This window comes from Paramisgurnus dabryanus, chromosome 5 (genome assembly GCF_030506205.2).
Source record: "Paramisgurnus dabryanus chromosome 5, PD_genome_1.1, whole genome shotgun sequence".
Classification (NCBI taxonomy): Eukaryota; Metazoa; Chordata; class Actinopteri; order Cypriniformes; family Cobitidae; genus Paramisgurnus; species Paramisgurnus dabryanus.
The window spans coordinates 33009813-33024521 of NC_133341.1; the positions used below are offsets into that span (position 1 = coordinate 33009813).

General features: G+C 36.9%; 1 protein-coding gene across 3 annotated transcripts; it reads right to left on the reverse strand.

Moving 5' to 3' along the window:
• Positions 1-413: 413 nt before the first annotated feature.
• On the reverse strand, positions 414-11344 carry LOC135732811 (asialoglycoprotein receptor 1-like). Of its 3 annotated transcripts, none has more exons than XM_065251158.1 (8): positions 11208-11344; positions 10126-10212; positions 9374-9448; positions 9035-9130; positions 4750-4812; positions 4317-4471; positions 4141-4247; positions 414-777 (listed from the first exon to the last, which is right to left on the reverse strand). In XM_065251158.1, exons 1-8 carry the CDS (start codon positions 11287-11289, stop codon positions 621-623), a joined length of 822 nt encoding a protein of 273 aa, XP_065107230.1. In that variant the 5' UTR covers positions 11290-11344; the 3' UTR covers positions 414-620. The 3 variants fall into 3 exon arrangements, with proteins under 3 accessions (XP_065107230.1, XP_065107229.1, XP_065107232.1); XM_065251157.1 differs by having other exon boundaries at positions 4317-4477; XM_065251160.1 differs by having other exon boundaries at positions 638-777; positions 4098-4247; positions 4317-4477.
• Positions 11345-14709: the final 3365 nt, after the last annotated feature.

Genomic DNA, 14709 nt, shown 5'->3' on the forward strand with positions numbered 1-14709 from the left:
TGAAAAAAAAACACAAACTTAGCACTCAGAAACGTCCATTAACAATCTCCAAACAATTAATTATTCCTCAAAATCTGATACAGACTCAAACATAAGATCTGTTTACACACACACAGAGCTACTGAAGTAGCTGCTCTGAGAAACAGCCAATCAGAGCAGAGCTCAACATTATTATTCATGACCCTTTCATATGTGGTAATAATAGACCATTTCATTATAAAGGCAAATCCTAGGGTTGTAAATGGACATGAAAAACTGTCTCTAGATCTACATATTCTTTGTAGATATCAGAGCAATTTAACAGATTATTTCAAAGCATACTTTGGCACCTTTAAACAGGTTGCTGAATAATCGTGTATCCTGATCACTAAATATCAAGAAAACCCCCTCAGACACTCAAGGGCTACATGTACAGTAAGACAGTTTTAATTAATGACTTGAATTCTTTTATTTAAACAATTTTATTTATTCCTTTATTTTCTCAAAGAAGTAAATCAAAGTAACAAAGGTTCAAGGGAACTTGGACATTGGATTTTGCTTTTGTCCAGAGGATGAAAACACCATTCACTGTCAGAGAACTGATGTCCTGAACTATTCATCTCAGATCATCTTGCCGTATTTCAGTTACTTTCAGGTTCAGTTTTGCAAATGAAGTTATATTTTGTATTGCAGTGAATATCATTTAACTTCCCACTCCGCCATATATGGGCACAGTCTTCTCCTCCTTCTCCCTTTCCATGGTGTTTCCAGTCATCCGGCTGTCCTTCATGCCAAAGTCTGCAAATAAATCATAAAAACACCTTTCACTGCACAGCCTGGCATCACATTAATAGAAACAAAACTGTAATGTTTATTTACCTAACATCAATAATGAACCATATATGCACATTTAAAGGTGCATTGTTTAACTTTTAGGAGGGTATATTGACAGAAATGCAATACAACATACATAACTATTAGGGGTGTAACGGTTCAAATTACTCACGGTTTGGTGCGTATCACGGTTCTAGGGTCACGGTTTCGGTACGTTTCGGTGTGTGTATTTTTATGGGGAGAAAAAGGCTACTGTCAAATTTAAAGCAAAAAAAAATATTTACTGGGTTACAAACACCTAACACTTTGGTTTCAACAGGCTTCTTTACAAAAATAAAAACCTAAGCAGGTTTTTAACATCTGCTCAAAATCAACATTTTCACTTAAGAGTACTTGCATTATACTACATGTAACGTACCAACATACAGAGCACTTCAGAATGAACATAAAATAGCTTAGATCAGTGGGTTACTTTTTAAATTCTACAGTATGCCACTATCTTCAAGTTTTTTCACAAGAAGGTCACGCGTGCTATCAACAACACCCTGGTGATAACGGCGCAATAAGCGACTCGTCATAGTAGCTGTATTGCCTTGAGCATACGGCACTTGCGAATTTGACAGTTTTGTCCACGTTTTCCTGAGCATCGCTGCTGCATTAGACTTAAATGAAGCTGGCGGTGCCTCTAATAGCGTCTTTTCTCCTTCATTTGCTGCACTAAACGTTCCGCAGCACACACATGCACACACACCAACGTGTGAGGAGGAACTGTGAGGTTGGCAACAGATTTGCATACTTCGAGTTGATTGGACAGGTACTCTCACGTAAACACACGCAGAGCTTATTTAGAACCATACATTAGCAGTTTTATGCGTTGTTTTTTCACTAAACTGTATTAGAAATGGGTGGTCGAATCAAACACAGTGCCCAGCGAAGCTCATGCGTGCCGGACCGTGGGAGGATAACGGGACGATTTGATTCTTTACCGAGAACCGTTTCACCCCTAATAACTATATTATCAGTGGTGTATAAAGACCTTAAAAAACTGTATTGTTTTTATCTACATACACTGCGGGTCCTCTTACATGGAAGTCGCTCTCATGTTTCTACAGTAGCCCTAAACAGACAAACTGCTCTACAGAGCGTTTCATCACTACATCGACAAACAGACGACGACATATTTGTCCTGTGGCGGCTACCATATGTGTTTGTAAAGGCCAATCAGGGACACAGAGCTTTTCAAATCCGTGCGTGTCAGGAAGAGAGTGAAATCTGGAGCTACAAAAATGTACGGTATGTGGAAATTAATGTGTTTTTAACCATAAACCACGCCAACACATTGTACTATACCAAATATACAAAATATTGTTTTTTGCAATGAAATAGGTGCTTTTTAAAATTAAGGGGTGAGCTGTTGGTTGCAATATCACAATCTCATCACTAGATGCAGCTAAAATTTACACGCCACCTTTAAGAAACCAACTCTATTCATGACATACAAATTATAATATAGCGCCATCTTCAGGCCAATGTTTACCAAATGTGGTATAAGACATGTGAGAGACACTTATGCATTTATCCTAAATGTTATTAGCTGTTTATATTAACTGGTTGTCAAAATTTGCTTGGCTGTTGGCAGTCATTTTTAGTGATTTGTACAATTAATTGAAAAAATCCTAAGAAAATGAAGGGCACATTTCTAGGACAGACCTAATGGAATTTTTGCCAGTCCTTACCAGAGGTGGGTAGTAACTAGTGGTTGACCAATGTTTTTTTTGTCCCCACAAAACATGGAAACCAGAATCTGTGTGTGTATGTGTGTGTGTGTGTGTGTGTGTGTGTGTGTGTGTGTACCTGGTAATTATCACGTTGTGGGGACCAATAGTCCCCAAAGATTTTGACCTTGTGGGGACATTTTGATGTCCCCATGAGGAAACAAGCTTATAAATCAAACAGAATGATGTTTCTTGAAAATGTGAAATAGTAGAAAGGTTTCTGTGATGGTTGGGGTTAGGGAATGGGGTAGGTAAGGGGAATAGAATATACAGTTTAAAATGCATTACATCTATGGAATGTCCCCACAAAACATGGAAACCAGAATGTGTGTGTGTGTGTGTGTGTGTGTGTGTGTGTGTGTGTGTGTGTGTGTGTGTGTGTGTGTGTGTGTGTGTGCGTGTGTGCGTGTGTGCGTGTGTGCGTGTGTGCGTGTGTGCGTGTGTGCGTGTGTGCGTGTGTGTGTGTGTGTGCGGCCGGGTAATTATCACGTTGGGGGGACCAATTGTCCCCACAAAGATAGGAATACCAGTGTTTTTGTGACCTCATGGGGACATTTTGATGTCCCCATGAGGAAACAAGCTAATAAATCAAACAGAATGATGTTTCTTGAAAATCTAAGGTATCAGACAGTTTCCTGTGATGGTTGGGGTTAGGGAATGGGGCAGGTAAGGGGAATAGAATATACAGTTTGTACAGAATAAAATGCATTACGTCTATGGAATGTCCCCAAAAACCATGGAAACCAAAACGTGCGTGTGTGTGTGTGTGTGTGTGTGTGTGTGTGTGTGTGTGTGTGTGTGTGTGTGTGTGTGTGTGTGTGTGTGTGTGTGTGTGTGTGTGTGTGTGTGTGTGCGTGTGTGTGTGATGAGCAAACACACAAAAAAGTTCAGAAGTAAGTATTTTAAAAAATAATGTTTTTGCTGATATGATGTTTATTTAAATGTAATGTCAATGCACTTGGAATCAATTTTCTTGCTCTTTTTACTGTATGTCAAAATAGTATATTATGTGACATCAAACAAACATAGCTCAAATGTAATCTAAATTTAATCAAAAAGTACTCCGATTATGTTACACAAAATGTGTAATTTGTAATTAGTAACTGAATATAATTCCCAAGTAATCTTCCCAGCTCTATCTGCTTGTGTACCAGGGTTCGCTTAAAGGTACAATTTTTAAGATATTTGCAGTAAAATATCCAAACACCACTAGGCCTAGTGATGGGAGAAACAGAGTTTTTCGAAGCGTCAAATCAATTGAACCTACTGTATTGCTTCGATAATGTATTCAGTTTTTCGAAGTATTCCAAACACCATACACGCTGGCTACACCTGCTTTTTTAGATTTTTCTAAAATTATGTTTTTAAGAAAAAAATTATTTAACTTAATCAAGCCATAATTAAAAGTGTATTCTGTGTTTTTAGTTTTAATTCAGGTTCTATTTATAAACAAATCAGTTAACTCCCCTTTTAATTAGAAACGAACCAGACTTTGGGGGTCAGACGTACTTGGGATTACGGTGCGGTACGCATAGTGTGAGTACTCCCTTACTTGACATTTGTGAAAGGAGTGTCATCAGTCCATCTCCACTGCCCTGTGGTCTTTTCCGTCAGACCAATCCAGTGAGGGACTTCTGCGATCGTATGTGTCACAAATTCCTAGAGAGAGAAATAACTATGAGAACATAAAAACAATAAACTGTGTGTGTGTGTTTGTGTTTTTCTTACCCATTCTTCGTCACTCCCGTCGAGTTTCAGTAGCGATGCTCCCTGTTTTTCACAGTAATCTCGCGCCTGCATCCAGTTGAGTTTGTAACTGGAGAACTGATAACAGCTGTTATTATACAGTGTCCAGCCAGTTTTACAGTTAGATACCGGTTTATCTGCAGCTAAAGACATGAGACATACAGATATGTTGTGAGAAATTAAGCACATCAGAGGTGAAAAAACACCGGTTTAAAACAACATTTAAAAAAAGTTGTTGAATCTAAGTCATTGTATTATGTACATCAGTTTAACATGATTGAATTAAGTTTTCTTACAATAAAATGAATGTTAATTTCTTTACAAAAAAAACCTTACTTCAATCAGATGCAACCGGTGTCCAGAAATGATAATTTTCTGACTAATAAACAAATATTTGCTTGAATGCCCGACATACCTGATGATAATTTGGTGTTAATCTGAGCTTTCAGTTCATTCAGACTGTTTAGGAGTCTCTCTTCTGAAAAACAAAACAGATTTTTCAGCTATTTTCAAACTACTAACAAATATTCAAAGTCAAAATGTTTGTTTCTGACATTTGGCTCATTTCATATAAACAGCTTTTGTCAGAGAAATGAATCTTGTACATTAATCATGAAGGTAATAAAGTGTTATGAAGGTGAAGGATGAACCCAAATGCAGACAGCAGTGGATGAACAAAAAGACTTTAATATGTGATAAACAGAAAACAAAACCCACGAGGGGGCAAAACAACATAAACAGGAAGACTTAAGAACACTAAACTAGACAGGACTAAATTGTGACACTAAACTGGATACACTTAACAATAAACTAGACACTAGACTCGACACGTATAGACACTAGACTCGACACGTATAGACACTAGACACGACACGTATAGACACTAGACACGACACGTATAGACACTAGACACGACACGTATAGACACTAGACTCGACACGTATAGACACTAGACACGACACGTATAGACACTAGACACGACACGTATAGACACTAGACACGACACGTATAGACACTAGACACGACACGTATAGACACTAGACACGACACGTATAGACACTAGACACGACACGTATAGACAATAGACACGACACGTATAGACACTAGACACGACACGTATAGACACTAGACACGACACGTATAGACACTAGACTCGACACGTATAGACACTAGACACGACACGTATAGACACTAGACTCGACACGTATAGACACTAGACACGACACGTATAGACACTAGACACGACACGTATAGACACTAGACACGACACGTATAGACACTAGACACGACACGTATAGACACTAGACACGACACATATAGACACGACACGTATAGACACTAGACACGACACGTATAGACACTAGACACGACACGTATAGACACTAGACTCGACACGTATAGACACTAGACTCAACACGTATAGACACTAGACTCGACACGTATAGACACTAGACTCGACACGTATAGACACTAGACTCGACACCTATAGACACTAGACTCGACACGTATAGACACTAGACTCGACACGTATAGACACTAGACTCGACACGTATAGACACTAGACTCGACACGTATAGACACTAGACTCGACACGTATAGACACTAGACACGACACATATAGACACTAGACTCGACACATATAGACACTAGACTCGACACATATAGACACTAGACACAACACATATAGACACGACACATATAGACACTAGACACGACACGTATAGACACTAGACACGACACGTATAGACACTAGACTCGACACGTATAGACACTAGACTCGACACGTATAGACACTAGACTCGACACGTATAGACACTAGACACGACACGTATAGACACTAGACACGACACATAAAGACACTAGACACGACACATATAGACACTAGACACGACACATATAGACACTAGACACGACACATATAGACACGACACATATAGACACTAGACACGACACATATAGACACTAGACTAGGGCTGTCACTTTTTATTCGATATTCGAATATGCATTCGAACATGACGTGAAATATCCGTATTCGAACTATAAATAAACCATCCGGTTTTTTAAATGCCATGTGTAGCGCATTTTTTACAGTAACACCTCATAATAGGAAGGAGGCTGAGAGTGAGACCGGCGACAGCAACTGTGCGCACGAGAGGGAATCAAATGGGACTAAAATGATCCTCATGTGCATGTCAAGATAGAATTATAGTTTGTATATAAAATGACATATTGTTTATAGTGTTAAATATTATAGCAGAATAAAAAGCTTGTGTCAATACGTTCGCATTATGAAATTAGCATGTATGAAGATAATTTAATCATTTTTACAACGCAATGTAAACTTCATATTAAACAACAACAGCATTTGTCTTGTAAACGGATTTTAAATGATCATGTGCTGACTGTCGCGCGTCACATAGACGACAGAGTCAAGTGAGATCTGATTAACTCATCTATAAGTTTAATTTCATCTCAAGGGGTTCATCACAAAGGGTTTGTGCTCTCTATCATTGAAAACGGGCAAGCAAACAGCACGCGCAGGGTTAATGTACTTGTGAATGACGGCTCACAAACGCGCGGGATAGGCTTTCTATGTGTGCTTGTTGTCAATGACAGTTCTGGTCACAAACACGCTCAAGCGCGGGATATGTGTGCTTGTCAATGATGGGCATTAAATCCGCGAAATTCCGCGGAGTTTTCTGCCGAAATCTGTGGCGCGAATTCCGTTTGCGTCTGTCTATATACTCCTGCTGCTAAGTTGTCACGTTATTGTTTGTAACTGTTCTGAATCATTTTTTTTATATATATAAGTTTGTTATTCATAAATTGATAACCTGCTGTTTCAAACATTAAGTAAAAAGTAATCCAGACAACCCTGTTTATGACTGTCACTGTTAATAATTTTGTGATTGAATCTCCATTACGGTGGGTTTTTGATGCGCGTGGGGGGCGGCGCCTAGATATTCGAATATATTCGGATACATTGCATGATATTCGAAATCCGTTCGAATTAGATTTTTCTCAAAAGTGACAGCCCTACACTAGACACGACACATATAGACACTAGACACGACACATATAGACACTAGACACGCCACATATAGACACTAGACACGACACATATAGACACTAGACTCGACACATATAGACACTAGACTCGACACATATAGACACTAGACACGACACATATAGACACTAGACACGACACATATAGACACTAGACACGACACATATAGACACGACACGTATAGACACTAGACACGACACGTATAGACACTAGACACGACACGTATAGACACTAGACACGACACGTATAGACACTAGACTCGACACGTATAGACACTAGACTCGACACGTATAGACACTAGACACGACACGTATAGACACTAGACACGACACGTATAGACACTAGACACGACACGTATAGACACTAGACACGACACGTATAGACACTAGACACGACACGTATAGACACTAGACTCGACACGTATAGACACTAGACACGACACGTATAGACACTAGACACGACACGTATAGACACTAGACACGACACGTATAGACACTAGACTCGACACGTATAGACACTAGACACGACACGTATAGACACTAGACTCGACACGTATAGACACTAGACTCGACACGTATAGACACTAGACTCGACACGTATAGACACTAGACTCGACACGTATAGACACTAGACACGACACGTATAGACACTAGACACGACACGTATAGACACTAGACACGACACGTATAGACACTAGACACGACACGTATAGACACTAGACACGACACGTATAGACACTAGACACGACACGTATAGACACTAGACACGACACGTATAGACACTAGACTCGACACGTATAGACACTAGACACGACACGTATAGACACTAGACACGACACGTATAGACACTAGACACGACACGTATAGACACTAGACACGACACGTATAGACACTAGACTCGACACGTATAGACACTAGACTCGACACGTATAGACACTAGACACGACACGTATAGACACTAGACACGACACGTATAGACACTAGACACGACACGTATAGACACTAGACTCGACACGTATAGACACTAGACTCGACACGTATAGACACTAGACTCGACACGTATAGACACTAGACACGACACGTATAGACACTAGACACGACACGTATAGACACTAGACACGACACGTATAGACACTAGACACGACACGTATAGACACAAATCAAGAGGGGAACAGGTGATATAAATGAAACAATAATGAGGAGGCTAACAAGGGACCGGGGTAAAAGAGACAAGACACAGGGAACATAAACCAATACTGAGACCACGTGAACCCACACAAAACATGGGTCTGTCATGATTCTGCCACAAGACTAGATTAAACAAAGGACACGATGGCAGAACCATGACATAAAGTGTCTTTTAAAAATAGTTCTAGTCAGATTTGCATTTGGAGTTAGATCTTAGTGTAATTATATTATTATATAGTGTGCAAATGTCTTCAATAAGTCAATTGAGGGGCCAATGGAGGGTTTGGATTTTTAAGCCCCCATGTGACCTTTTCATAAACAATTAGTTATTACACACTAAAAAGTTTTTTTTTACCAGTAAATCAGCCAATAATCAGTGTAGCACATTTATGTCTTAGTTTAGTTTGAAAATTATAAAGAAAAAGTTACAAAGAGTAAAGTCTTACCGAGTCTTCTCAGATCTTCATCTTGTTTGGATGTGAGTAAGATCAATGATGAGTTAAGATTGTTCATCAACCTTTCAATATCAGACAATCTCTTTTCTGGATTTTGGAAATACAAATTAGGTTTATAATTAATAAAACCTTTTACACAGCTTATTTGTGTTATTGAGTTGTTGAGTACAGTATCGTCGATCACGACATGACGTCTCCATATGTAACCAAGACAATTTTTTTATGAAAGTGGAATAATTCTTTAAGCAATGTTTTTAAATTAATCTTTTATTTAAAGATGCTTCAGGACAATTTGTTTAAAAAAAAACTGTCAGAAAGGAAGATACTAACCATTGGTCACTGGATCACTAGATTTGTTTACATGTAAGTTCTCCACCTTAGTAACCCTCTTAACCAGGTCACCACCTAACAAAAGAATATGTACAATTTGTTAGTGCTTCAATATTTGTATAACATGTTGCACTGTTTTTTAAACTCACTTCATAAAACACTGCAATATGTTTTATAATAAGTAGGGCTGGGTATCGATTCAGATGTTCCAGATCGAATTCGATTTCAATTCGCAAGCTAACAAATCGATTCGATTCTCGATTCAATTTTCAATTCGGCTTCTCGGGTCGGTTTTTATACTCAATTCTCGATTCAACTCAATGAATATAGATTTAATACAAATTATATTAATAAAAAAGCACAGTGAACAACAGTTTACAAGTGGGTAATTAATAAAAAGACATTAAAATCCACAACACTATCGTTGTCGTCTTGCTTGCGAAATCTAAAATGGCTCCATACCTCTGACTTTTTATGTAAAGGTGGCATCAACGTTGATGAAGCACCTGAAACCACCATTTTAAGCACTAAATAAATGAATCGCCTCTTACTCCTTGGTAACATCGCGCAAGGCAAAAAAGGGGGTGACATCTAGTGAAGAAGACTAGTAATTAGATTAACGTTTATCTTACGTTCAATGTTTGCGGAAATAAATATGAAAAAAAACATCGATTCTGCTTTTTGAAAATCGATTTTGAATCGACAAAAAAAAAAACGATTAATCGAACAATCAAAGTGTGTGATCCACTTACAAATGACAAATAATATGATCATGGAAATCACCATGGCAACCGTTCCCAGAAGCACAAGGATACCGGTCCGCCTGCCACATGGAACATCTAAACAACAGCAGAGCATCATTAGAAATTTTTATTTAGTTTATGCATACAATTATATTTTATCTTGCATTTTATCAGCAGCATATAAAGTAAATGAACATAACTATTATAGTAAGGTCGAAATAATGGTCAAAAATTCAGAGGTGTATAATACTTAAGTATTTTAGTTACATTTTCCAAGCATCTGTGCTTTATCAGAGTGTTTGTCTTGGGGAAAAATTTACTTTTCTTTACTAAAAAATGTTCACTACTTTCTAAAGCATAGAATCATACTGTGTATTCGTTATATATTGCATATTAAAATTGATTTAATGTCTAAATACATAAAAATTGTGTACGTTTACTTTCTTGAGTAAAAGAAAATAATTTTTACTTAAGTAAAAGTACAAAAAATTACTAGATGTTTAATGTACTTAAATATTAAGTATAAACCCAAAACTTGAAATTATGTACAGGGCTCCAGACTAACTTTTTTCACTAGGAGCACAGTGGCCCCCAACTGAAAATTTTAGGGGCGCAACCAGAAAATTTAGGGGCACACACCGTTAATCAACATGCTAACCAAATATTCACATTTCTTCTAATTTCCACTGTATTACTAATAAATACTTGATGATAGATGCAGAAAATACAATGTGCTGTTTCAAATTCAGTGTCACATTTTATTGTGCACTTTTGGAAAATAAGGTCAAATTTACTTGTTGCACATGTGCGACTGGATGTAAAATTCAGTGGCACACTCTCAAATTTTAGGGGCAAAATGCCACCATTTGGGGGCAGTCTGGAGCCCTGATGTAATGTAGTTAAGTAAAAATTATGATGATATGTTTTGGAATTTATGTTTTCCAAAGAAAAACACGAATAAAAGACGAATAAATATTTCAAAATGGAACATTAATTAACAAAAAAAAATCATACAGGATAAAAGTGAAATATCATTTTATTGAAATTATTTTGGAACTAGTTAATATTTAGTATATTAATAATAAATATACCTTTCTGAGGTCTTGGCCGTTCATAATCCATCTCCGTTTTCAAGATTTCTTCAGAACCTTCGTTTTTATTCAAATGCATCATAGCATCAAACAAATGTTCCCAGTGTTTCTACTGAGGATCCACAGCAACACCTCTCTTAAATATTATTGGACATTTCGTCACACTATGACCCTGGATAGCTCTATTAAAGGCACTTCTGTATAAAGCATAGCACAACTTTCAGTTCCTAATTCTCTATTCTCGCATAATAAACATATCTGGGAAGTTTCTCTGACGAGTTTTAGATTAATCCAGGACTAGGCCTTAGTTATTTAAGCAATTTTTACAAAGATATCTTACAAAAAATTACTGGTGTACATCTTGAGACAAAACAATGGCGCTGATATATTTTTAAAGGTGCAGTGTGTAAATTTTAGCGACATCTAGTGGTGAGGTTGTGAATTGCAACCAATGGCTCAGTCCACTGCTCACCCCTCACTTTTGAAATGCATAGAGAAGCTACGGTAGCTGCCACCGGACAAACATGTCATCATCGGAGACAACTTAGTAAAAAAGTTTGTCCGTTAAGGGCTTCTGTAGAAAAATGGCGGCACAAAATGGCGACTTGCACGTAAGGGGACCCTCTGTGTATGTAGATAAAAACGTCTCATTTTAAGGTAATTAAAACATAATGGTTCATTATAAAAAGGTCTTTATACAACCCTGATAATATAGTTTTGTATTTTATTTTGCATTTCTGTCAAGGGGTCCTTCTAAAAATTACACACTGCACCTTATGCCAGTGCAAGCCATTTTCAGTTAAGATCAAACATGCATTTTAATCTGGGACTAGACTTGAAGTAGTTCACCCAAAAATAGTCCCCATTGACTTGACCATTGTTTTCTATCCCAACTACAACCATTTTCTCCAAGGAGCTGTGTACATAACTTTTTCAACCAAAACCAGGTTTTATGGGTTTTGGCTGCTGGTTTACACGACAATGGCATTTTGGTGTCCTAAAAATGCAAACTAGAAATTACAACTTCAAGTTAATGTAAAGTTAATTGAGTGCAACAAAATGTGTACACTTTTTCAAATAATATTTGACAACTAAAATAACATCTTTTAACCATTTTCAGATTTAATAAACAGAATCAGATAATCTGAATGATATAGTAAAGTGAGATACAAGACTTCGGAAGGACAGCGACGACATGATGGGATGAATCAGATGGATACACAATAAAAATATAATATTACAACTTACAAAAATGCAAGTGAACTCAAGTTACTAAAGCTCTTGTTGCAGGAGCTTTGCTCTTCCTGTAAAGGGCGCATTAAAACACAGGCAACTAAAGCAAAAAATGTACTTATTTTCTATTACAATAGTGTCCCCTTTATGTTTTAATTCATACTTTAAAATAACTTTGTACTTAACCAAAATGTTGTGTTTATTGACTTACAAAGATTGTGGGTCAACACAATATGTTGCCCTGAGGACATCTTTTACTTGGCAAAAGTTTGAGCGGATGAAAATTGACTTAATTTATAGGATTTATCAGAGAAGACAAAAACGTTCTTTGCCATCTTTCCAAATATATTTCTGACACCCAAACCTTTAATTCTGCATTTGTTATTGGGGATATTGGATTAAACTAGCCTTGAGCTACACATCTTGATTGTATTTTTGTCTACTTTATTGAAGCTAGACATCTCTGTGTATCCTTTTTCATCAGTGCTCAATCTTGACTCCGGACCGCATGCTCTGAGGGTCTGCATCCTCCCGGTTTATACACACAAGTGATTATATAATCAAATAGATGGGTTGTCCAAAGTTATTATTTTTCCAGATTAGTGTCAATTCTGTTAACAAGGTAGAGTAACAGTGTTGACAGTCATGTATGTGTGTGTGACTGACAGTTCAACACAGTTACTCTACATTGGTAACAGAGTTTTAAAGTAACAGAATTGACAACAGGAAATCATATTTTTACAAACATCATCATTCTGATCCATTGCAAGAAACACAAACTCATTAAAATAGTTACAAATAAACATTTAAAAGAGCTGAAAAAATATTGACTAGACAGCAAAATACCTGCACCTATATAATCATTAATCATATTAATGACCCATTTAATATGAGGTGTGGCAACTTTAATTGTGATGAGCTTGCAAAGTATACAAAGCTAGGGAAGTGAAAGTAATTCATATTAAAAAAACGAACAGAAACTGTTTTCTAAGCAAGATTACATAAGGGGTTATAAAAAAAATGAAGAGAACCATCCAGCAATTTAATTTTAAATATAAAAGTCTATAATTCATCATGTATACTGAATCCTTAATTTCAAGAAGAAAAAAACATTTAAGTGCTAAATGTTCAACCACAATTTTTACACAACAATGTGTGTGTTAATATTAAAATAGTAAGAAAGAATTAATTTACCAACCTTGTCTGTCATATTTTTTATATTAGTCCTTCAGTGTCATGACCAGGTAACAGTTAACTACTGTAACTAGTAAACAGAGATGTATAGTAACGAAGTAGAACTACTTCACTACTGTACTTAAGTACTAAAAGACAGTATCTGTACTCTACTGAAGTATTATTTTTTTCTCCTACTTCCACTTTTACTTCAGTACATTTTTTCTTTGAGTTTAATACTTTTACTCCAATACATTTTTTATGTGCTGCATAGTTACTCGTTACTCTCAAATGTTACGAATCATGGTCACATGGTGGTCTGAACCAATTGGAGATAGTAAAGGGCGACCCCTCCCAACCTCTCACTCACAAATATGAGCCAGGGTTGTTGACAAATGTGAAGCGAAGAGAGAACCAAAGTGCGCGAGAAAGACAGAGAGAGAGAGAATGCGCAAGAAAGGGCGAGTGTGCGCGAAAGAAGGAAACCTAAATTCAATGAAACACCTTGTACCTTTACCTATTACCATTTTATCGACTAATATTTCATTAATTCTGAATTCTCTATCGCCATATCAGTTAAATTAATCTGAATTATCTGAACATTCATGTCCTTGTACTCCTGCTACAGCCAATTGGAATTGTAAGTGTCCTTTAGCTTAAACATTTGAAATAATATAAACAATATTATATTCAAACTTTTGACTGTTTTCTTTAATAACTACATTACACAATACTTGTACTTTTACTTTCAGTACTTGAGTAGTATATTTTAAAATAAACTACTTGCAATACTTAAGTACAAAGCATGTTTAATACTTTAGTACTTCCACTTAAGTGCTGTGCTTAAAGAGCACTTCAACTTCTACTCAAGTCACTTTTTTGATAGAGCACTTGTACTTTTACTCAAGTCTGGGTCGCTAGTACTTTATACATCTCTGCTAGTAAACCTGACAATTTATTACAATGTTCATTTACACTTTAATAATTTTTAATTATGCCATGGATGCTAAACTTAATCTGCATTGAACCCAGAAGATTCCTTTGAGGGAACAAAGATTTATCACTGCTTTAATGGCTTAAAGGCGGGGTGCATGAT

Bases quoted from the DNA above. Each gene is read 5' to 3' on its own strand.
- LOC135732811 (XM_065251157.1), bottom strand. From the start codon at position 11,289: ATGATGCATTTGAATAAAAACGAAGGTTCTGAAGAAATCTTGAAAACG. The intron at 10,213-11,207 runs GTATATTTATTA...GCTGTTGTTTAG, and splicing joins ACGGCCAAGACCTCAGAAAG to ATGTTCCATGTGGCAGGCGG. The intron at 4,248-4,316 runs GTAAGAAAAACA...TTCTCTCTCTAG, and splicing joins ACGGGAGTGACGAAGAATGG to GAATTTGTGACACATACGAT.